Source organism: Balaenoptera physalus (genome assembly GCF_965194825.1).
Source record: "Balaenoptera physalus genome assembly, chromosome: 5".
Taxonomy (NCBI): Eukaryota; Metazoa; Chordata; class Mammalia; order Artiodactyla; family Balaenopteridae; genus Balaenoptera; species Balaenoptera physalus.
Genome location: NC_138884.1, coordinates 63,281,974 through 63,305,763, shown reverse-complemented (window position 1 = coordinate 63,305,763; position 23,790 = coordinate 63,281,974). Strand labels below are relative to the sequence as shown.

Genomic DNA, 23,790 nt, shown 5'->3' with positions numbered 1-23,790 from the left:
TTTGCAAATTATATGATTAATAACAGGTTAATATCCAAAATATACAAACAGCTCATACAACTCGATATCAAAAAAAACAAACAACTCAATCAAAAAATGACAGAAGACCTGAATAGACATTTTTACAAAAGATATACAGACCACCAACAGGTACATGAGAAAAATGCTCAGCATTGCTAATTATCAGAGAGACACAAATCAAAACCACAAGAAGACATTATCTCAAACTTGTCAGAAAGGCTGTCATTTAAAAGACAAGAAATAACAAGTTTTGGCATGGATGTGGAGAAAAGGGAACCTTAGTACACTGTTGGTGGGAAAATAAATTGGCACAGGCACTATGGAAAACATTATGGAGGTTCCTCAAAAAACTAAAGATAGAATGACCATATAATCCAGCAATTCCACTGCTGGGTATAAATACAAAGAAAACAAAAACACTAATTTGAAAGATGCATTCACTCCAATGTCCATAGCAGCATTATTTTCAATAGATGAGATATGGATGCAACCTAAGTATCCATCAACTGATGAATGTATAAAGAAGATGATGAATGGATAAATATGCACAGAGAATATTACTGAGTCATAGGCAGAATGAAATTCTGACATTTGCAATAATGTAAATATACTTAGAGGGTATTATGCTTAGTGAAATGAGTTGGAGAGAGAAAGACACATACTCTACCTTATCCCTTATGAGTGGAATCTAAAAAATAAAACAAATGAATATAACATAACAGAAACAGATTCAGAGATATAGAGAACAAATTAGTGGTTACCAGTGGGAAGAGGGAAGTAGGGAGGGGCAAAATAGTGGTATGTGATTAAACGATGCAAACTACTAAGTGTAAAATAAATAAGCAATGAGTATATATTGTACAGCACAGAGAAATATAGTCTTTATTTTGTAATAACTTTGTAGTACAGTCTATAAAAAATTGACTCACTATGTTGTACACCTGAAGCTAATATAATATTGTAAAACAACGATGCTTCAACTAAAAATAAAAGAATGCTCATGTATCTCATTAAATGAGACATTTCCTGTAAAATTTACCTTAAAACTTATGAACGTTTACTTAAAGACTTATGTTTCAAAGAAACATCTATCAAAAGAGACCAGCAGATAGACCTAAGTGTGGAAAAGTAGGTAGAAGGGACATTGGGTCTGGAGGGTGTAGTGGAGATTCAGCCTAGAGAGTCTCTTGTAGGCACCAGATTGGGAATGTTTTAGCGGTAGATGTGATTATATCTGGGGTATTGAAAGTGGTATTAAGGGATACACATCTGTTCAGATACAAGATGAAGAAACCAAAGTTCCCAAATGGTAACCATATCATGGCAATAAGAAATTCTCAAGAATTCAGAAGAAGCTGTTGAATTTTGGAAGGACTCTCCATAGGAAACAGGTTCCAGCCCTCGGCCCAGACTCTCAGACCAGAGCTCCTGTTCCCAGGGGAGAGCCTTAGGGAGACTAATGATGATCTTTCACCTTTAGAGACTCGAAAATTACATACTCAGAAATTAGAAATTTGGATAAACAGAAATTAGGTATGGAAATAACATTTCCAAAATCTGAACCATACTATCTAGGACATGAACCGTATAATTCCAAGAGAGACACTACAAGATGAGCTATGACTCAGGGAACAACATGAAACCCAGAAGACAGCAATGGAAGAGAGCATCCTGGGTCAAGTTTTTAGGAAAGGGAAATTGGGGCAGAGCTATGAAACATAGTGTCAGTGTTAAAGCAGCAGTTCTTGGGCTAGTTTAGTAGGGAGTAGAACTTCATTTTAAACCACAGTATATGGAGATTGAGTAGGAAACTTTCTCTCTTCTCAGTGCTAGTCTAGGAAAAGGCAGGAATAGCCTACAAAAAGATAACAGTTTGTCCTAATTTTAGGGAATTTGGAAGCTCGGTGAGTGGGGACTTGATTAACAACACTGAAAAATCAAAGTTTTAAAAGCACATTTTTTTCCCTTTATAAAACCATTCGATTGCCCAAATCAAGTCATAACTGCCCCTGTTTCAACGAACTGCAGGTCAGACTTCTCTCTTCAGATTCTCAGTTTAGGCTCTTTAAATCTCTGTGCGGAAATGAAGTTCAGTTTCAGACATTTCCTTCTTATAAATGGCATCAAATTTCTCATTTTGGGCGACAGTGAAGTAATGCTTCCAGTCACCTACAATCCCTAAAAATTACAAATAAGAAAACATATGAATGAATAAAATATTTTCATTATGAAGGAAAAGCTAATGTATACCAAAAGAAAAGATTGAAACAGTTTAAAGGAAGACTTTCCTTGTATTAGAATACTTTAAAAGGTCATTTATTTTTATTGGTAATTACTCCCATCTATAATTAAACAGACTCTGGCTTTTATTTATTTATTTATTTATTTTAGCATCTTTATTGGAGTATAATTGTTTTACAATGGTGTGTTACTTTCTGCTTTATAACAAAGTGAATCAGCTATACATATACATTTATCCCCATATCTCCTCCCTCTTGCATCTCCCTCCCACCCTCCCTATCCCACCCCTCCAGGTGGTCACACAGCACCAAGCTGATCTCCCTGTGCTATGCGGCTGCTTCCCAATAGCTATCGATTTTACATTTGGTAGTATATATATGGCAATGCTACTCTCTCACTTTGTCCCAGCTTACCCTTCCCTCTGCCCATGTCCTCAAGTCCATTCTCTAGTAGGTCTGCGTCTTTATTCCCATCCTGCCCCTAGGTTCTTCATGACCTTTTTTTTTTTTTTTTTGGTTCCATATATATGTGTTAGCATACAGTATTTGTTTTCCTCTTTCTGACTTACTTCACTCATATGACAGACTCTAGGTCCATCCACCTCACTACAAAAAACTCAATTTCATTTCTTTTTATGGCTGAGTAATATTCCATTGTATATATGTGCCACATCTTCTTTATCCATTCATCCATTGATGAACACTTATGTTGCTTCCATGTCCTGGCTACTGTAAATAGAACTGCAATGAGCATTGTGGTACATGACTCTTTTTGAATTATGGTTTTCTTAGGGTATATGCCCAGTAGTGGGATTGCTGGGTTGTATGGTAGTTCTATTTTTAGTTTTTTAAGGAACCTCCATACTGTTCTCCATAGTGGCTGTATCAATTTACATTCTCACCAACAGTGCAAGAGTGTTCCCTTTTCTCCACACCCTCTCCAGCATTTATTGTTTGTAGATTTTTTGATGATGGCCATTCTGACTGGTGTGAGGTGATACCTCATTGTAGTCTTGGTTTGCATTTCTCTAATGATTACTGATGTTGAGCATCCTTTCATGTGTTTGTTGGCAATCTGTATACATTCTTTGGAGAAATGTCTCTTTAGTTCTTCTGCACATTTTTGGATTGGGTTGTTTGTTTTTTTGATATTGAGCTGCTTGTAAATTTTGGAGATTAATCCTTTGTCAGTTGCTTCGTTTGCAAATATTTTCTCCCATTCTGAGGGTTGTCTTTTCGTCTTGTTTATGGTTTCCTTTGCTGTGCAAAAGCTTTTAAGTTTCATTAGGTCCCATTTGTTTATTTTTGTTTTTATTTCTATTTCTCTAGAAGGTGGTTCAAAAAGGATTTTGCTGTGATTTATGTCATAGAGTGTTCTGCCTATGTTTTCCTCTAAGAGTTTTACAGTGTCTGGTCTTACATTTAGGTCTTTAATCCATTTTGAGTTTATTTTTGTGTATGGTGTTAGGAAGTGTTTTAATGTCATTCTTTTACATGTAGCTGTCCAGTTTTCCCAGCACCTCTTATTGAAGAGGCTGTCTTTTCTCCATTGTATATTCTTGCCTCCTTTATCAAAAATAAGGTGCAGAGTCTGGCTTTTAAAAATACATTATAAGAAGGGTTAATTTTCTTGTCTAAGTTTATGGGCTGTACAATAGTTTCCTAAAAGAGATTCTTTTAGTGTTTCTAATTGTCCTAGGTCATGGGGTTACCACTGGTCACTGGATCAATGATCAGGGAGTATTCTATTTCATGAGTTACTTTTGGAAACTGTACAAAGGACTGGTCATGAGCACAATCAAACCATGAAACAGAAAGCTGATAAGTATGATTTCACAAAAATAATAAATGAGGATGTTATGATATTTGGATGATATTTGTGTTTCCTGAATTCACTAGACATATCTTATTTTAATTTTAGAGGAGAAGAAAAGCATTAAAATCAAACACATAAAATCCCTGAACCATTTTTACAAAAGTGAAACTGTTGGGATATAAATTTACATTTAATCTTTTATACTGGATACTTAAAAATATATATTTGAAAAATTAATAATTTTTTAATGTACTGCCAATGTGTTTGGAGGAAAACATTAATTTTGCCAATTTATTTGATATTAAATATAATCGTAATGAATTTCAAGCCTTATTAACCCATGATTGCTTCATGAAGATTTAAAACCCTTTTAATGAAAACATCCCCATAGACAAGGTTGTTTCCCTGGTTATTTTACTTTATTCTGTTTTCACCAAATGATAATAGTTCTTTGGAATGTATGTGAAGGTAGTGCATATCTGGGACAGTACACCTCTAAAGATGCCACTGAAAAGAGAAAGTGCAGATTTAAACAATAAAGAGTCATATATAAAGTATTCTAATAATCTTCTATTTTGAGTATAAATACTATATACACAAACACATTTGCTTCACAAGAGTGAGGGAAGTATAAAAATTTTTTTGATAAAATAAATTCTTGCCAAATCCCAGGGTTTTCTGTTTTGTTGCTGTTTGGGACATAGGCATAAACATTGGACATTATCTATCCTCTCCCTAACATCGTTACTATTGTGTGACTAAATTTTGACCTTGATTTATCCAGCATGGACTCCTTCAAGACTGAAGGCCAAACTATGCCTGGCCCTTTGTTCATTCTTCACTTTTGAGCCCTTTTCAATATTCATTACATGAATGCCTCTTGTATTACATTATGAGCTTCTTGAGGCAGATGTACATGTCATTTATATTCTAGAGAATATGAGCTGCATATAGGTGTTCATGAAGAGCTTTTCATAAATATTAACTAATGAATAAAGGGTATTCTTTAAGTGTTACTGAATGCATGAATGAATAAATGAATAGATGAAACTTGAACTATTAGATTAGAACATATTAGACTAATATGACTTGCTACTTTTGTGTATATCATTTTGGTCAGAAAAAATATAGTAAATGCTTATATATCTTTTACCAAAATCCTCCCCCAAAACTTGTGCTATAGATTTTATTCCTTTCTTCATTTTGTCAGTGATGTAATCGAAACTTTGGCAGATTTATTAATATATGCAAAGTCAAAGGTTCAGTGAGTGGCATAGCCTTGATAAATCCCAGAGCAATCTGACCACAAATGTTATGTTCTTCACTACTCCCAGAGGGGATGTAAAGACTGTCTCTCTTATATACCCTTTTCCTTTGAAGTTGGCGAAAGCATGGAATCCAGATACTGAGCTTATCTCATCTATCCTTATACCCTAATGAGATATCATTGGATCGTATCAATTTTCATATGACTGGGGATAAAACTCTCCTGGAAGTTACATTCAATGATCTGGCATAATGAAAATTTGCCTTGTTTAATTAAAGAGGTTTTTTGTCTCTGTTTCTTCCACAAGAAAAACATGTGTGTGTGTTGTGTGTGTGCTGTGCATGTATCAGTCTTTGTTCAAACTTGTAATGCGCCATTTACAATGAAAAATTTGCCTTGCCCTCTTATACCACAGCTTATTTTTTAAGTGCAGTGTTTTTGAAAATTAAAAGAAAAACATAATTTAGTGTTTTTAGTATAGGACTACACTAAGGTACAGAGAAAACTGTTAGAAATATCTGTAATCATATAACTCTTTCAAAATTGAGGGTTTTGATCCACATGTTCATATGCACAATATATTCCTAGGGTTGTGTTTACTTCCTGGCACACCAACTGAAATTTTATCTTTTTCTCTCCAACCCAGTAAAGGACATTGAAAAGAAAGGTGGCAAGACTAGGTGGATAACTTCTCAAATGTAAGTTAATAATTTGTTAAATGCATTATTTTTATCATTAATAACACATTTTTATCACAAGCCATATACAATAAACCATAATATATAGTATTTGCCTTAATGGAAATAGAGCTGTATTTTGACAGTGAATGCCATATTTCTCTATTGTCATCTTTTTAACTTAATTTTAGATTCCATGTTTTCCTATAATTCAGACAGTATTTTTAGGGAGCAAAAACTTCCCATATGGTAAAAAAATGTCGTTACTCTTGGTGAACCCTTCTTAACAAAATGACCACTGCTTTCTAAATGATAAGGGGCCTTTAAAGAAGATGGTACTGTATTGAGTGACATTAGTTTATTACTGGGGAGAAGAAGGAGGCCTATGCCAATTTAAACAAAGATTTAAGATTTAGTAATAAAAAATTTGGAATGACTCACATCAGAATTGACAAAACACTCCCTTTTAGCAGGGTAGTAAATAGAAGGAGAAATATGTATCAAGTACTCAGGGTACTTTAATAACGTGTTTACATGCATTATTTCCTTTAATAATTTCTAATCTAATTCAGCAACTTTTGTGGTAGGTATTTTTAGTGTCCTTATTTTACAGATGAAGAAATTGACATCAAAACTGGCTAAGTAACTTGGTAGAGATTACAAAGCTAATCCTCACTTCAGAGTAATTCATAAGAAACCAAAAAGGAAAATTAAACTCAGCAAAATATTAACCTTTGCGCATAAAAGAGGATTTACTGTGATCCATCACTGTACTTGGTAGATGTGTATAATTCACCAGAGGGTTGTCCTTCATCATTTCAAAGGAGGTATGATGGATGATCTTATCCAAGATCTCATCATTCAGGTTCTTCTCTAGAAATCTAACAATCTTCTTGATTTCTTTCTTTGGATTCTATCAGTGGGTAAAGAGACATATCCAAGAAAATGGTAAACAATAATTCATTAACATAATGTGAAAAAAATCATAAAAATGAAAAAATCAATAATTTATGTTTAGTAAAAGTAGAATGGAAATACTTTGTTCTAAATCTTATATTTTTAGTTTTCATTCAAAATACAATAAGAATAAATCTTGGCCTAAATATTAACAGTATTTAGAGAAAAAGATTATAGCAACGATTTTAGGCTCAATTTGTAATCAGATTTGAAATGTGAATGTTTTAGGGACCCAGTATCTTTATTCCTTCTGCCTTTATTTTTCTGTTCTTCACCAAAATTGCTTTCTTATTCTTAACAATAATATTTAAAAACAAAAATAATAAATTCAGGGAAAACTTCAGGTATTTTTTTAAAGTGCAAATACTGATGAAATCTTGCTTGGATGTAAATTATTAAAAATAAACTCCAATGAAGTTGCAAAGATATCAAGACCTAAATTATTCATTGGTCTTTGAGAATAAGAAGAAAAAAATCTGAGAAAGAAATCATTTTTTCAGATTCTAATGACATAAACTTAATATTTATAACTTTTTAGGAAGCTAAGTTAAAATCTACATAGATATATCTAGAAAGATTTTGAGGGGGTAACATCTAAGCTGAGTTTAGAAAGATGAGTCAGAGTTTACCAAGATGCAGTCTTCTGAGCGATTGGAGAGAGAATTCCCAGCAGAGAAAATAGTTAAAATTCTTGGAAGTATAGGTTCTCACAGTGTGTTCAAGGGAGAAAAAAAGCAAAGTGGTTGCAGTTAGAGCTGAGTCGTTTATAGGATTGGGAGAGGCTATGAATCAAGAAAGATGAATTGGGGTAAAATTGAGAACATCCTTGGATGTCCTGCTGAAGGATTTGAACTGTATCTGTTATGTAGTAGGGAAGCAACAGCATTTAATACTATGTCTTATTAACTCTCTGTGTGTTTATGTGTGTGTGTGTGTGTGTGTGTGTGTGTGTGTGTGTGTGTGTGGTGAATGTATGTGCTTGTGTATTTTTTTTTTTTTTTGCAATCTCAGTTTGTTGTCTTTTTTTTTTTAACATCTTTATTGGAGTATAATTGTTTTACAATAGTGTGTTAGTTTCTTCTGTATAACAAAGTGGATCAGCTATATGTATACATATATCCCCATATCCCCTCCCTCTTGCATCTCTTTCCCACCCTCCCTATCCCACCCCTGGTCACAAAGCACCGAGCTGATGTAAAGGAGAAGGACACATTTGAAAGATATAATAGTTAGAGCATGTGAAACAATGGGATGTTCAGGATATAGTGGAACCATATCAGCTACATGAAAGCCAGTGAGGACAATTTACTTTCAAGCTTTGAACACTGAATGAACAACCAAACATCATTAACCAAAAGAGAGAATAAAGGAAAAGTATTACCTGTTGGAGAGAGAGAAGCAAGATGAGTTTAGTTTTGAACATGTTAAATTTGAGGGTTGTTTTAATAAAAACATGGGTTTGAATTCAGGGTAGAAGTTAAAATGGAGTTTTTGGTGGGTCATTAGCACATAAATAGTTTTGGCAACAGTGGGCTTGGACATGATCATCAAACTATAGCGAAGAGTTCAAAAAGAAAAATGACTAAGTGATAGAGATTCACAGGAAAACCATGACAGTGTGATAACCAATTAAATGTAGGAGAGAAGTTCGAAAAGAAAAGGTGCTCAAAAGAAACACAATGGTTAAAAAGGATAAGAGGATAAAAATGTCATTGATTTCAGTTAGCGTCATTAATGATCTTAGCAAGATTTGGGTAAGCAGGCATGGAAAATAGGCAAAGCGATCATGTCATTTTGGACTCCATAGATTAAGTTGAAAAAATATAATAATCCTTTTACCCCAAGATGTAGCTGAAGAATTATCTAGAATGCATTTCTACCATTTTACCTCTTTCATATCTTCATAGAATAAGAAAAGTATTGGGTGTTCTTCCTTTTTCTTCCACCAGCTTTTAACATGATTAAACCAGGAGCCAAAGGCCACTAAAACCAGAGAAAAAGTCTATTTCCATAAGCATTCATCAAATCAAAGATTTGTTTGTGAACAATAAGTCAAAGTGGACAAACATTTTGTGGAATTTAGTACTCAAGGGAACTGAGGCTGTAAAGCCAATTTAAACAGTTATATACCATCAGCCATTTATGGATGTACAAACAATCAGATTTTTAAAAATATTAAGTACAAAAGACGCATTTCAAATGGAAATACATTGACCTCTAATAGGTTATACTTAGCCTCACACAGAAGAAAACTATTCTTTTATGAAGTACTCAATCAATTATTTACCTAAGTACTATAAATATATCTGTAACAGATTTAACTAATGATTTGGGCAAGTTAAACAACTTCTATTCTGAGCAGGAACTGAGAATGGGTTTTTAGCAACTGAAAAGAGATTCAAGAATATTTTCATTAAGCCAATGTTTAATACCAGGTTTATATATTGAATGTCATAGTAAAATATTAGATGTATTTGATTTAATCTTTAAATGGTATTTGAATGTACTTGCTACTGATTTGGAAAAACAAGTGTTTTGAAAGGAAAATTCATACTTGTAATGGTTAATATTATTTTTTAAAATAATTTTTAAATGACATTAATTTTTAGCCAAGGCCATCCTACCATTTCCAGTCAAGAATTTCTCTAGATATTCTCCCCAGGTTCCCGGAAGAGGTTGTAAATTATTCATTAAGTCAAAATGGTAAAATGAGACTGCAACATCCTTGGCATTTCGAGCCAGATAAATCATCTGCAGGGGGAGGATGAAAAAAATCAAATACATGATATTTTATTTAAGAAAAAAAATAACATATAGTAGGCATGTAAAACAACAGATTTGAAATCCATGAAATTAAAAACAGGAAAATAGTAAGAAAATTAATGAAACAAAAAGCTGGATCTTTTAAAAAAAATCAATAAAATTGATAAACATCTAACAAGACTGACAAAATAAATAGAGAAGACACAAATTACTAGTATCAATTAAAAACAGGGGATATCACAACAAATCTTGCAGTTATTAAAAGAAAAATAAGAGTGTGAAAAGATACCAAACATCTTACTTCATCAGGGAAATGCAAATTAAAACAACGAGACACAACTTCATACTTTTTAGAATGTCCAAAATCTAGAACAGTGACAACACTAAATCCTGGTGAGGGTGTGGCACAACAGGAACTCTCACTCATTGCTGGTGGGGATGCAAAATGGTACTGCTACTTCGTAAGACACTTGTTTCTTTCAAACAAAATATACTTTTACCATATGATCCAGAAATTGCATTACTTGGTATTTACCCAAAGGAGTTGAAAAATAGAGTTCACACAAAAACCTGCAAATGGATGTTTATACCAGCTTTGTTCATAATTGCCAAAATTTGGAAACAACCATAATGTCCTTCAGTAGGTTACTGGATAAATAAACTCTGGTACCTCCAGTCAATAGACTATTATTCATTACTAACAAGAAATGAGCTATCAAGCCATGAAAAGACATGGAAGAATATTAAAGGCATATTACTAAGTGAAAGAATACAATCTGAAAAGGCTACATACGTATGATTCTAACAATATGACATACTGGAAAAGGCAAAACTATGGAGGCAATAAGAAGATCAGTGGTTGCCAGAGTTGGGGGGAGGAAAGGAATAGGTGGAGCACAGAGGATTTATAGGCAGTGAAACCGCATTGCATGGTACTATAATGGTATATACATGTCGTCATACATTTGTCCAAACCCATGGAATGTACGACACCAATAGTGAACCTTAAGGTAAATTATGGACTTTGGGAGATAATGATGTGTCCATGTAGGTTCATCAATTGTAACAAATGTATCGCTCCGGTGAGAGGTCAGAGATATTGATGATGGGGACTCTATGCATATGTGGGAGAAGGGATATATGCAAAACCTCTTTAACTTCCTCTCAATTTTCTGTCAAAATAAATTTGCTTTAAAAATAGATAAGATTGTTGTAAAAAAAAAAAAAAAGCCTGTTAAAAGAAAGAATAAGATGGGAATATTACTAACAACATTTCATTACAAAATTCAACAAGTTAGAATTCCTCACATATCACAAACTAGCAAAAGCCAGATAGACAATCTGAATAGCTTCACAATTATTGGAAAAAAAAATGAGTTTTAAATTTAAAAGTTTCCCCAAAGCAAATATCCAGGCTCAAATGTCTCACTGAAGAATTTTACCAAACTATTAAATAAGAATTGATATCCTTATGCTGAGTTTTCAGAGAAGGCCAGACTATATAAGACAGCTGGGAAATAATAGTAGCAATATTGTGCTGAGATAAGGGTTTTGTTGCTGCATAACTTTGGAAAACTTGAGCGTGTACGTTTAGGCTAAAACGTATTCTTTTAATCGAAACACTTTTTTTAATGTAGCTCACTTCTCATGGTAACAGAGAAACAAAACATTTGAGCAATTACTTTACTATGTGAGTGAAAAAGGGTTAAAAGTCACATTAAAAAATTTACTTGCAGTTTAGAGTATACCTTGCAGTTGTTTTCCCAGAAAGACTTAGGAATGAGATCAATTGGTAGATGTGTCTTCACAAGCCGGGGTGATGGATTCTTCTCTAATTGTTCTATACCTGGGGAAATTTAGTTTGGTTATGGAGATACTAGAGTCTCCAAGGAGCCTGCATTTCCGGATTTTCTTAACCAACTTTTCAAAATATTTTTGACCAGTATATAATGCTGCTAAATTTTGAACCAATCTCAAGCATCATTTATCTGGATTCTAAGAGCCAATATTTTCTAATGGTTAAGAGCTTGTGTTCTGAGGTTAGCCTCTTTGGGTTCAATTCCTAACTTTATCACTTACTCGTCATGAAACATCTGAAAGTATCCCAGAGTCTCTAGGCTTCACTTTATCCATCTCCAAAAATGACAAGTAATAATACCAACCTTAGCAATTTGGAGTTTTATCATGCCTTTGCATTATTACAAGTAATTACAAAAATGTTTCCTGTATGTCAGAGATACTGATAACTGGTAATTCTCATATTGGCTATTGTTATGCAGCAGCTATTGTAGTATAGATGATATCTTTGTAGAGCATCACCTGTTGTACCTGCATTTTCATTATTTCCTTTATGTGTCATATATATATATATATACTATGCATATAAAAAATGAAATTTTTGTGCAATTTTTAGGTGCTGGCTGAAGCTTCTAAAGACATACAACTAATAAGTAATAGAACTTAGTTTCAAATTAAGTCTTTGGTTAAGGGTTATATGAACTTCCTTGTGACAGAAAGTATCCATTTATTTTCTACATGAAGAGCTAGGAAGAGCCCAGGGGCCTAGATCAATCTATAAGTGACTTGGCCAGTCTGAGGGCACTTTTGGGGTAAAGGCACACACAGAGAATTTCTGACATAGACCAGGAAGAGCTGGGCTAACCCTTAATTTATGATTTTTTAATGGACTCAGTGGCCTTTATCACTTCCCAGATTTATCTGTTAATGATGCCATCCCATATAGAGTTGTCAGTCCCTAAAATCTCAATTATTCTTGTCTCCTCCTTCAGGTTTCACATCCAGTCAATCTTAAAGTCCTGTATATTTTTTCACAATATTACTTACACCCAGTCTAACCTCTAGATTACCTGTTAATCCTATATATATCACCTTCCCATATTTTGCATACAAAGGCACACCTGCCCCAAATTGTATGACTCACTCATTCAAAGCAATCCTATGCTTCAATTGTTCACAAAATTAACTACATATGTTAAAAAGCCGCTCAGTTTAAAATAAATCATCCTTTTTAAATGTTCTATACAGCACGTATTTTGTCTCACAGTTTATGCTTATTTATTTGTTTGTTGTCAGTTCCCATGCCTCTTCCCATCCTCATTCCCAAACACACACTGGAATGGAGATTCCATAAGAGCAGAAGAGTAGCTTGTTATGTTCACCAGTGAATATTCTGTAAAGAACAGTTCATAGCACATGGTGGTATCAAGAAGAACCCCTTAATATCAATGTAGATAGGGTTGACAGACTTAGGAAATAAAGATGCAGGAATCCCAGTTAAATTTGAACTTCACATAAACAACAGATACCTGTAAGTATCTACCCTGCAATATTTGAAATATACTAAATAAAAGAGGTATCTATCTGATTTTCAAATTTAATTGGGTATCCTGGATTTTATCTGGAACTATTAATTATACACCTGTAAAATTCCACCAGCTAATTCATTATGTTTCTACTGACCTGGTAGCTGCAGCCACTTTATCCAGTATTTAGAAATGAGAAATCATAATCTTCCACAACTCACTCTGCCTCAATGTCCATGACATGAAATTTTATGTCTGTCTCTTTCATAAAGTTTTCACTATCTGTTCTTCCTCTTCCATCTCTTAACTTCACTGAAAGATTTCTCAACCTCTTCTGTCTTGTGATTGTTTTGCCACGTGAGGTCCTTTAAATGAACCCTTTACATATTTAAATGTGAATGTTGGGAATATGTAACGACATTGCAAGTATGCACATTCAGGTTGCAGAGGAAATCTGAGTGTCAGTTTACTCTCCTTTACCTGCTGAGCCTCACCTACTCACTCTCTGGCGATGCAACACTGCTTCACGCCCCACCCCCAACCTCCGTCTCTCACCAGTAATCTCTGACACCCCTGTCCCTGATTACTTTGATTCTATCACTTTTTCATTTCATACTTTTCTATGGTTCTGGAGTCTTAACTCACTCGGTACTCATTTTGGTTGCTTGTCCCAGAAAAATCTTTTAGTTTCAAGCTTTAGCATTTGCTCTCTGACTTCAGGCAACCACACAGAAGGAATGATACCCTCTCAGCTGGTCCTTCTCTGCCTGTGGAAGTAACTAGCTCCAGTAGGGGAGAGAATTTGAATTCTGCTGTTTACATTGATAGACATTCACCACCATACTACTGTCTTTTTATCCCAGGTTTCTAGCAGCATTTGAAAGCTAGTCCTCACTTTTTGAACCCTTCTCACTTGCTTACATGATACCCTACTCTGCTGATTCTCTCTTAGCTCACTGAGTATTTCTTAAGAATTACAAGCCCTGCATGATCTGCCCCTGTCTAGTCTCCAATTGTTTTGCCTCTCACTTTTCCGTTCTTTAATTGTTGTTGTTGTTGTTGGTGGTGGTTGATGTTTTAGTCCCTGGACTACACTTAGGTCTTTTCTGCATCTAGGTCCCCATACCTAATGCGTCATCTTCCTGAAATATGCTTTCTCCAGCATTGCGCAAAGCTTTAGGTCTCCATTCAGAGCTGATATCCCTGACTACCCAATCTAAAGTAAAGTCTCCCGATGTTCCCTTTCGTAGAGCCCTGTTCTCTGGATATGTTAGGCTAACAATATTCATATATTGCTAGTTTCTTTACTTATTTAATGTCACAATGTTGTTGTAAGCTCCTTAGAGATAGGACATCTAATTTACTGATTTTTTTTTATAGATTTAATTAATTAATTAATTTATTTATTTATTGGCTGCATTGGGTCTTCCGTTGCTGTGTGCAGGCTTCCTCTAGTTGCTGCGAGCAGGGGCTACTCTTCGTTGCAGTGTGAGGGCTTCTCATTGCGGTGGCTTCTCTTGTTGCAGAGCATAGGCTCTAGGCGTGCAGGCTTCATTAGTTGTGGCACACCGGCTTCAGTAGTTGTGGCTCATGGGCTCTAGAGAGCAGGCTCAGTAGTTGTGGTGCACAGGCTTAGTTGCTCTGCGGCATGTGGGATCTTCCCAGGCCAGGGCTCAAACCCGTGTCCCCTGCATTGGCAGGCAGATTCTCAACCACTACGCCACCAGGGAAGCCCCTACTGATCATTTTTTATCTAGTCCGTAGCACAGTGCATAGTTCTTTAGAAGCACTCAGTAAATATTTTTGCAATGAAAAATGAATTGTATTAATAATAAATTTTATATTATATGAGGCACCAGTACTTATTTATTTAATTACAGTGATGTTCTAAATTAAGAAATTACTGTTCTAATCTGCCAAATTTTATACAACAAAATTCAGTAAAAGATAAGAAACATTTTTTTTTAATCAATGAGATTTTTAGTTGTTTTCTATAACAAAATTCTTTTACCTTCGATTAGCATACCTGGATGTGCATGCAATGGAATAAACTACAGTTTCTCTGTATGCCTTGCTTATTGTACTGCTTGCAAAACTTCCATTTTATGTTACCAAATATACTCCATTTTCCTTGAATGGACATCACAAATACAGTATTTAATATGTGATGTAAATACTACTACAAAATTCTAATTCCTGGGCGATTTAAAAATTACCTGAAATCCTTAGTCCAGGAAGAGCCATTTCCAACATTGGAACTTTCACAGTTATAACATCTCGCTTACAGTTTTCAACATCTCCATCATTTAGAACCATGTCCAAAATTTCACTAATCCAAGTGGTACCTGTGGCAAAAGACAACATTTTTATAACCTTCACCTGAATCTGGGGGGAAAAAATCCCAGTTGGAAGCCTGCCATCTTAATATATTATCTTAGAAAATTAATTCTGCAGAGTTTCCCTTTCTATGCCCCAAATGTCCATTTTAATATACTCAAAGTAGATGGCTAGACTGACTTTTAGGAATACTAATTTTATTTAGGATGTTAACGATTTTGTAGAGAAGCTGATTTTCAGGAAACAAAAGCTGAAGTCAGACCTGCATTTGTCAGGCCACAAAACTCACCTGATTTGGGGTAAGTGGCTATCACGATGTCATCTGGCCTGCTTTGGAACTGTTCAATCTTTTCCCAGTTGTTTGCAAAAGCATAGGTGATGGGACAGCCATGGACTAGCTTCAGATTTTTTCTCAGGACATCTTTTTGGGAAGTCATCTTTGCTCCAGACTGTAAAAATACTTAGTAGAATACTTAATAATAATCAAATCATGGAGAAAAAAGAGGATAAAAATAAGAAACTGAGTAACTAATGTTATTAAGACACTGCAAGTTGACAGTAAAATTGGCCTTTAACACACTGAGCACAAGAGATCTAAATACAAAGGGCATTTTTATGGGTGTACAGCTGTAGATTGCAAGAGCAGCAGTTGGCTCAGTGACAAGCAGATCAAAGGTCTTTAATGGAAGCTTTGGAAAGAAATAGAACTGCACATTTTACTTTGAATTAAAAATCCCACTTCACAGAAATATGCTAAAAAATATCTGGACCTAAGGCAAAATAAATCTATCAGTCATTGTTATACTCCAGTTGTACCTCATTTTTTCTCACAGGAAACCTGTTGTGTTTCTCACCTTGGTTCTTCTGAGTATAATGAATTTGTTTTCTCTGTCTGCTTCTAAGATCCTCTTTTTTTTATCACTGGTTTTGAGCAACTAAATTATGATGTGCCTTGGTGTGGTTATTTTCATGTGTTTGTGGTTGTGTACCTATGCTTCACGTTTATTGAACTTCTGAGAATTGTGTGTTGACAGTCATCATTTCTTCCAAAAAAATTTTTTTTTGTTTCTCTCTCTTTTTCTGAGAATCCAGGCTACATAAAGTTGTTCACAGCTCACTGAACAGCTCTATTTATTTTGTAAAATCTTCTTTTCTCTCTTTGTGTTTCAGTTTGGATAACCTCTATGGCTATATTTCTTCATGTTCACTAACTTTTTCTTCTGAAATGTGTAATATGATGTTAATACCATCCAATGAATTTTTTTCTCAGACGTAGTTTTCATCTCCAGAAGATCATTTTGGGAATGATTTTACTTCTTCTGTCTCAACTTTTTGAGCACATTGAATATAGCTATAATGACTGTTTTAATGTCTTTTTTTGCTAACTCTAACATCTGTGTGAGTTCTAGATTGTCTTCAATTAACTAATTTTTCCTTCCCTATGGTTGCCTTCTTCAGCTAGTTTGCCTGCCTGATATTTTTTATTGGCTGTCTGGTGTTTTACCTGGGTTTTCCTCCCTGAGCTGTGGCCCAGAAATTCTCTCATGGCAGTAAGCTGGGGAAATTGTAAGGCTCAGTTTGTTTGTTTCCTATCCACTATCATTCATTTTGGTTGTTTCACACAAGGGGGCAAATTTAGTTTCTGTTACTCTATTTTGCTTAGAAGCTATGATGATTAATTTTATGTGTCAACTTGCCTGGACCATGAGATGCCCAGATATTTGGTCAAACATTATTCTGGGTGTTTCTGGAGGATGTTTTGGGATGAGATTACTCTGTAAATGGGTGTATTAAATAAAGCAGATTGCTCTCCCTAATGTGGGTTGGCCTCATTCAGTGAGTTGAAGGCCTGAGTAGAACAAAAAGTCTGAGTAAGAAAGAATTCTTCCTAGCTGATGGCCTTTGAACTGTAACATCAGCTTTTTTCCTGCGTTCAGGCTAGAACTAAAACATCGACTTTTCCTGGGTCTGAAGCCTGGCAGGTTTTGAGCTGGAACTATACCATTAGCTCTCCTTGTTCTTAGGCATTCAGACTCAAACTGGAACTAAATCATCAGCTCTTCTGGGTCTCCAGCTTGCCAATTCATCCTGCACATCTTGGGACCTGCCAGCCTCTAAAATTATCTAAGCCAATTATGTACAGTAAATCTCTTTATGTGTATATACATAATATAAAAATTGCTATGCATCTTCTTTAATTAATAAACTATCCTTATCATAATAATCCTAATAATACTAACCCTGAATTAGAATCTTATTGATCCGCTAAGCTATTCAAAACATTTTGGGTCCTGAGAGACTGTATTAGTCAGGGTTCTCCAGAGAAACAGAATCAATTACATTTATATATATATATATATGTATGTATGTATAGAGAGAGAGAGAGAGAAAGAGAGAGAGAAGAGGGAGGGAATTTATTATAAGCAATTGGCTCACGTGATTATGGATGCAGACAAATCCAAAGATATGCAGTTATCCCAGGCTGGAGAACCAGGATAGCCAATGGTGTAGTTCTCTTCTGAAGGTCAGCAGGCTTGAGACCCAGGAAGAACTAATGTTTCAGTTTAAGTGTGAAGGTAGGAAAAACAATGTCCCAGGTCAAAGACAGCCACGCAGGAGGGATTCTCCCTTACTCCCAGAGGGCCCTCCTTTTTATGTGATTCAGGCCTTCAGCTGAGTGGTTGACACCTGTCCACACCAGAGAGGGCAGTCTGTTTTACTTAGTCTACCAATTCAAATGTTAATTTCACCCCGAAATACACTAACAGACACAGCTAGAATAATGTTTGACCAAATATCTGGGCTCCCTGTGAGCCAATCACGTTGACACACGGAACTGACCATCACATAGAGCTACTCATTATTTATTTTTTCCACTTCATTTTCACTGAACTTTGTAAGTGAAACTGTAGTCTTGCTCTTCCTAATGTGTTTCTCATTTTACAACCCTCTCCCTGCCCCCATGGAATGTAAACATCTCAGAAATAGAAGGAAATGCAGAATGTAGAAGTTATAGGATCCATCATAAGCTATTTTTCCATTTATTTCTGAGAATCTGTCAATCGATAATAATAGATAATGTATACAACAGATAAATAGAGTTTGAATTAGCAAGCTAAATTACACCTCTAATTGACAAATTGATTGATACGTATATTTTTTTATCAGGCAAATATTTTGTAAGTAATTTGGTGATTCCAAATTCTTTGAGGGTGCTTTAAACAGTGATTGCACTTATTAAGCTTCCACTAGTAACTTGTGTAATGGGAACCACAAACAAAATCACTAATATAAAAGCTAGCTATAATTAAAACTCATATGCCTAAAATTGATTTGTATAGAAAAAGTTATGCTTTAGATTAGGAAAAATATATTGGTGTAACAGACTAGTGTTTTAGAGATAACTTCTCTACACCCTACTAGCCCGCATCCTCTAGCCCCTTAAAAAAGTCTAGAAGAGAGAAATCTGGACAAACATTTTTTCATTTTACATTATAAGACATGAATTATATGTCATATTTTATATCTTATAATTAATGGGTATACATACAACAATAGTGTGTCTCTAAGTTTTCCCAATAAAAGTTGTTATTAAAGAATGGATTTTTCTTAAAATATACAGCACCTTATGCTAGAAATACAGTGCAAATAATTTGAATTTTGCATCTTCATTACTGCTCGTAGAATAAAGGAGTTGGGGCCTCAGAAGCTTAGAAAAGTGTATATTAATGAAAGAGCAGAGTCTCAGCAGAGAATAGACACAAACATGTTTACAGCAGGCAAGATCCTAAGAAAAGGATGCCAGTGAGATCTGAGTAGTCTGGGCATTTGGGGAAAATTCTATTAAATATTCCATATTAAATTGTTGCCTTTTCTATGCTTCTCAATTATCCTTTATTTTTGGTAAAATATCTGGCTGCTTTCATGGTCCCTTGTTAGTGCAGTGGCAGGTTCTAGTAGAAAAAATTCTCCAGCCTGAATTACTGTGGATCATGTCAGCAGCCTCAAGAAGGGAACAAATAATGTGGTTGGTCAAGAACTCAGCAGAACAGGAAGTGGAAAGAAGTGAAACTGAGTATGTAAACATTGTGTTTGGAATAAAGTAGGTATTAAATGAACTGAATAAATGAATGAATGAATGAATGAATGATGAGACCTACACTTCCCATCCAGAATCTTCTAAGATCTTGGGGACAGTGTAACTTCTGAGTTTGGATATAAAGAATGAGTGACGGCAGAAATCAACATAGTATATTCAGATATTAGATTTTTACTTCACATAGTAAATGAGACAGTTTTCCTTGAAACATTTTATTCTATTAATTTCTTAGCAAATTGTTTTTTCCAGACTATGTAAAGGTAAATATCAATCCCAGACCTCATTTGAACACTTGTATATTCTGAATTAATTGAGGAAAATAAGTGAGGCTCTCTTTTTCTTCTTTGGCTCTAGAATATAAAATTTAGTAGGACTATAAGTCCACTTACCAACTCATATTAAACATACAGATTGTTATGGGAAAGCAAGTGAGTGTTGAGGACACAGATTTATTTTCCATACTGTCTGCTATAAATCATATAGACAAATTTTTTCCCCACACAGTAGGTGGTTAACATTATGTTATACATTTATAACATCATTCCTAGCTCCATTTCATGTCTTAACGTTTTCATTTCTTTATTTATTCATTTTAATTTAACTTGTACTATTATTTTATATTTATATAATTAATTCATATTGCTATTTAAATACAGTCCATGTACAAGCACCATATACTATTGTCATCATTTGAGAGTTTGTAAGAAATGCAGAATCTCAGGCCCCAATCCAGAATCTAAATCTATATTTCAATAAAATCCCCAAGTAATTTATACTCATAAGAAAATTTGGGAAGCATGATTTTAAACCACTTTTAATCTACTCTCTGACAATATAAGGTGTATATAAATGATTTATCAAAACGAATTAAGTTTCTTCCAGAAAATAATGTTGATTGTGCTTAATATATATTATCTCTAATCATTACGCACTCTGACGATAAGTCTTACTTTCATTTTACAGATTGAGATTAGGAAACAGAGTTTCAGAGAGTCTGCTCAGACACACAGCAAGTGAGTGTGTGTCTCAAAAATAGAGTTCAGTTTCCCCAGCTCTGCTCACTTGGTCATACTGCATGTCTATATGAATGGGCCTGACCATAGTCAAAGATGTTCCTGATTGTAGGGAAATTTTTTTTGACAAAGCAAACTTCCCTCTGACAAAAAGCTTTAACTCCTCATGCTGCAAAAATGTTGTCAGAGAAGGATGGATATGAGTAACAAGATGATCGTGAATACATACTAATCACATCTGGGAAGTGGATGTAACCAATTCAAGAACCTTGGAGTAGCAGTCTTGAATTAACATTGCTTCATCATGACCAGTGGATGATGATGAGCTTAGAATTATATGAGAAGATAGATTCAGGGAAGAGGGCCCGAAGACATAAGATAACTAATGTTACTGAGTTTATGAGTGATACTTACTTTAAAATATAAAAGTCGGTTCCTAAAAGTCTTTATGGTTTATGAGTGATATTTACTTTAAAATCTAAAAATCATTTCCTAAAAATCTTTTAAATCTTACCAGAAAGTGACAAAAAATTTTATGTGGTTATATAAATTTTATGTGGTCTACATGATACTACAAATCTTCCTAGTTAAGTTGAGCCATAAGCTAAAAATTAAAATATCTAAAATTGACTTTAAAAAAAATTAATAGAAAAAAAAGGAAAATGGAAAACAATGCCCCTCTTAGGAGAAAGTAACTGGGTCATCTGACACTAAAGGTGAATGGTTCTTTTAATGGGAAAAGAATATTTCTTCCATTTGTTTCACCCTAGCAAAGTACAGTTCTACTTGGTCTACATCAAACTCCAGCTACTGAAATAAATGAATTAAATAATATGTTCTGTATTGTGGAGCGTACCTTAATGTGGTGTGTATCTGTGTGTGTGGGCACGTGTGTATATAGGGGTGAAGGGGAGATGGGAGCAGAGAAGTGAGAACTTGGAGTGGACTCCTTTTTCGCTTATGAGGCTTACAGTTTCATGAGAAGACCCTCAATCCTGGCATGCTTCACAAGAGTCCCATTAAACCCAGAAAAATAAAAAGGGATCACTGAAAGCCTGAGAGATTCTGCAAAACATAACAGGAAACACTGAGTTTCCCGTGGGAAAATTGCAATTAGGCAAAAACATCCCAATGATAAACATGTGATCAAAATGGAAACCATTCAAGGAGCTCAATGCACTGTGGATGCAAGATCAAAACTTAGAGAAAAGAGATTTTAAAAAGAAAACTTTACCTCACAATTTAATCCCTTTTTCAGTTTTCGTTTTCAGTCGGTGGTGCAGTTGCCAAAAGGAACACTGGGTACTGGTGGTAGTCCTGAGGGGCAGGGCAAGGTGCGCTCAGGGAGGCTCACTCCTGTCTCTGGGGAAAAAATGTTTAAGGGTACGATCCGAATGTTGTAGTCAGTGACTTCACAGGCAGTTAAGATATAAAAATTTTGAACTACACACACAGAGACAGGGCCTGCTGTTTCAACAGCTGGAAGAGCCAGGAATCCCTGAGAAGGAAATGAATCAGGGTGGTGGCCAAAAGTAAGCAAAGTCAGAGATTAGCTAGGTTTAAAGGTTCCCACATGGCTTCAAAGAGTTTGAGAGAAATGCAAAGGGAAAGAACTTGAACTGTCAGTGGATGGAAGTCTGTTGTTTCTCTACAACTTATAAGAATGTCTTGTAATAATTTTGGTCATGATGAAAAGTTGTTTGTATGTGTGTGTGTTTTCATCTGAAAGAAACATGAGTTTCCAATATCATGAAAAGAGCAAAGATATACAAACATACACTGAAGATAAAATAATGTTGGCGGCAGAAATACAGAGGGTAGAGCTGATGGTTTCAGAATGCACTTGTTTTCTGTCGCGCTAATCATTTCTACGACCCCTCAGCTTTTCTTTTTTTTTTTTTAAATTCTAAGTCACAAATACACATAGAAGGAGTTTAGTAGGAGAATAAAATGGTGATGATGCTGGAGGGGTTAATGTCAAGCATATCCTTGCTGTGCAGAAAAGAGGGCAACATTCTGAGAGATCTAGATTCTTTTTGTGAGCTGTCCAAATGCTCAACGTTTAAGTATTGGCACCTAACTACATACATGAAACAATATAGACACTTTTGTATGGCACATGCCGAGGAAAGCAATTTGCAAACTTTGGCATAAGGTGTTAATTTCAGGAAAACTATTTAGATGTGCATGGATTGCCTGGCAACCCCATTATCAATTAATGCATCAAAATTGGATTAGTATATACTAATTGAAAAACAACCTAAATCAGAGATTCTTGAATTTTAGCGTGTTTCAGAATCATTTTGGAGGCCATGACAAAACACAGATTACTGGGTCCCCTTCCACAGTGTTTGTGATTCAGTTGGTCTAGGGCGGAGCCTGAAAATTTGCTATTCCAACACTCTGAGATGGTGCTGGTGCTACTGGTTTGAGGACCATGAATAAAAATTCACTCTTGTTTTAAAACATGTATTAATATTCTACGCTTAATTCATTCATTTATCTATCTATTCATTTATTTAGTCACCAGATCTATCATGTCCCAGGACGCTACACTAGGAAAAAAAAGAAAGGCATTGTGTTTGCCTTGCTGATTTATAAATAAACTGATTGATTGAAGGAATTCTCAGTCTGTTGATAGCTCAAACTTTCCCCTTGAGATTCAGAAATTCTAAATGATTTGGCTAAGATCCTATAAACATTAGGTAAACAATCAGGCTCAGAAAACAACTTGTGACTTCTAAAGTCATGTCATGTGGGCTTAAGAAACAAAATAATAGAGCTAAAAGAGAGATTAAGAAAGACAGAAAAGATTCACAATGCATGTATTCTTTTTTCCCTAAAATTAGCCCTGTGTACACATCAACCAGTCTAAACGGAAGTATTTAAGAAGTTTGAATTCTTTCAGTGTCACTGAGTGTCTAATAAAATAAATACATAAATAAATTCTATGAGGAGTTAAATAAAAATTAGGAAATTATTTTATGGCATGTGGGAAAGATAAAATTTTAAAGGCACACAAAATCTTAAAATATTTTTTTTTGTAAAAGTAATATAGTTACACTGCAAAATAATTCCAGAAGATACAGAAAATGTGGATTTAAATTTGTTCTAAATTTCACCCACAGAAACAGCCACTATTAATATTTGGGTTTTTGCAGAATATTCTAAATATTTTTACACAAATTGGTCCCCCAAAAATGGTATTATGTTATACATACCAGTTTTATGTTGAATTTCGCTATTAAGAAAAATATTTCATACTTTGGAAAAAAAC

The 23,790-nt window shown here is 34.7% G+C and overlaps 1 protein-coding gene across 1 annotated transcript; it reads right to left on the bottom strand.

Annotated features, from left to right (window-relative positions):
• Positions 1–1,024: 1,024 nt before the first annotated feature.
• Positions 1,025–22,545, bottom strand: SULT1B1 (sulfotransferase family 1B member 1). The gene is made up of 7 exons (XM_082464015.1): positions 15,691–22,545; positions 15,281–15,409; positions 11,490–11,587; positions 9,603–9,729; positions 8,867–8,961; positions 6,754–6,934; positions 1,025–2,199 (listed from the first exon to the last, which is right to left on the bottom strand). Exons 1-7 carry the CDS (start codon positions 15,836–15,838, stop codon positions 2,087–2,089), a joined length of 891 nt encoding a protein of 296 aa, XP_082320141.1. The 5' UTR covers positions 15,839–22,545; the 3' UTR covers positions 1,025–2,086.
• Between the last annotated feature and the right edge of the window lie 1,245 nt (positions 22,546–23,790).